Source organism: Limulus polyphemus, unplaced genomic scaffold, assembly GCF_000517525.1.
Source record: "Limulus polyphemus unplaced genomic scaffold, Limulus_polyphemus-2.1.2 Scaffold1195, whole genome shotgun sequence".
NCBI lineage: Eukaryota > Metazoa > Arthropoda > Merostomata > Xiphosura > Limulidae > Limulus > Limulus polyphemus.
Genome location: NW_013666805.1, coordinates 321,306 through 323,314, shown reverse-complemented (window position 1 = coordinate 323,314; position 2,009 = coordinate 321,306). Strand labels below are relative to the sequence as shown.

Sequence of the window (2,009 nt, the reverse complement as noted above, 5' to 3'; positions counted from 1 at the left end):
TTGGTTGTTGTAATAATGTATCTTAGTTTTTCTAATTTACTGCATTTGGTTGTTGTAATAATGTATCTTAGTTTTTCTAATTTACTGCATTTGGTTGTTGTAGTAATTGTTCGTTTCTTGTAAGTGGTTGTTTTAATAATACTTATTAATAATTTCTTATTTTATGCACGTGGTTCTTGAAATAGATGTTTTTCTTTTTTCAAAGGAGCATTTGTACAGATGAGATGGAATTGTAGATAAAATTTAGGTCAATTTAATCAGAGAAGCTTATAAAACAATCCAAGTTTAAAATATCTAAAAGAAACAAAAATAGGTATAAAATAAACCCCAGAAAACAAGTTAGATTATAACAAAGATGCTCACGAGCAGCAGAAAGAAATAAACGAATTAAAGAATCGATTGAGTTTTGTTTATAAGAATGTTAACGTTTCAACCACCTTTTTCCATAAACCTATTTGGTTGACTTAAAACATACAGATTCTGTCTGCGCGCTGCGCCATCTATTAGGTGAACTAGAATTTACTTTTTAGTTGTATGGTTATATATATATACGAATATAGTTTTGTGTCGTAATTGCTTAAATTTTTTATGACGTAAGCGAAAATAACATATTTCTAGACAAACGACCAAGCATATAGAACTGTATTATTAATGTAAGTATTATTTAAATTTTATAACAAACGCACGAAAGGATACCTTTACAAATGTTTAGATGAGAAATAGATTATAGATGCCAATGTATTTTATTATGACGAATACATAGTTTTAGATGTATGTTGTTTTAACAGATTTGATTCAGCAGTTCACCGTCTACGTAATTGGCATGAAGAACAACTATCAGACATGTTCATCTTTTAATGGCTTGTTTGGTAAGGACTTTTTTTTTACCCACGATAAATTATTTGTAGTGCATTTTATCCGTTATTGTAATATTTATACACAGGAACTTATCTTTATGCTGTAAAATAAGTTAAGTTATCTGTACCCCGGTGTTTATATTCAACGGCGAGAATGACAAGACGAGGGGAAACCAATATATACTGTGGCAGAGTAGTAGTCGTCTTCAACCAATAGAAATTAATTTGTTTAAAAGGTGGTTGTTATTTGAAACGAGTTGCTTTCAGACGTGGTAGATGCAATTAATTTAAGGAAAACTTCGTAGATGTTTGAATAAGGGCTAGTTTTAGGGTGTTTTTGTTTTGTTTTTTGTGGGGGGGGATAGTTTGATTTAGTGGATAGGATATCCTACACGAACCAAAGGATCCCTTGTTGTCCTTTAATGTTACAATGCTAAAGTCCAGTGTTCGATTTCTCGCTGTGGACAGACGTTAAATTATCCACTGAGACTGGCAGGTTATCATTTGTTTTTAGAACATTTTTAAACGATTGTTAGTAAGTATTGTAGGACTAAAATCTATTGCTTACTGGGTGGAACAGGGTGTGGCTTCCTAGTCTTTACCCTTCTTGACTGGTATTAACTTACCAAACATAGTAAATATGTTCTTGGCCAGGACCTGGAACTATATATATATGGGGTCGTCAAGACATTAGTGTCCAATTTTGGAACACTTTCATTAACCCCCCCCCCAAAAAAAATCGTACATAACGTATAATAGTTAAACAAACCACCTAAACGTCACGTTAGTGTAGCCTATGTAATGTACAAAGTTTAGTATACTCTAATCCCTTATAGTGATGGCACGCTACGAGACACGCATTCGGCGTGTAATGCTGTTTGAATACAAGAAGGGAAACAACGCCTCTATAGCCACAAAGAATATCAGAGAAGTTTATGGAAATATTTTGAATATTTGTAAGTGTCAACGAAGGTATAGTAATTTCGTTCAAGTTACTTTAGTCTTAAAAACTGTGATGGCAGGGGCTGACACGTTGATATTGATATTGATGCTCTGAAGACGCTTGTTGAGTCTAACCCAAAGCAATGCACTCGTGAAATGACCCTGAAATTCCATGTCTCTCATGAAACGATATGCAAACATCTAAGGAAT

General features: G+C 33.2%; 1 protein-coding gene across 3 annotated transcripts in view; it reads left to right on the top strand.

The window, feature by feature from the left end:
* The window catches only part of LOC111086560, an 18,206-nt gene that overhangs the window by 8,497 nt on the left and 7,700 nt on the right, over positions 1 to 2,009 (top strand). For all 3 annotated transcript variants that reach the window (XM_022389845.1, XM_022389844.1, XM_022389843.1), the window contains one exon: positions 789 to 869. In XM_022389845.1, coding sequence (XP_022245553.1) covers positions 789 to 869 — 81 coding nt within the window. The remainder of the gene's footprint in view (positions 1 to 788; positions 870 to 2,009) is intronic.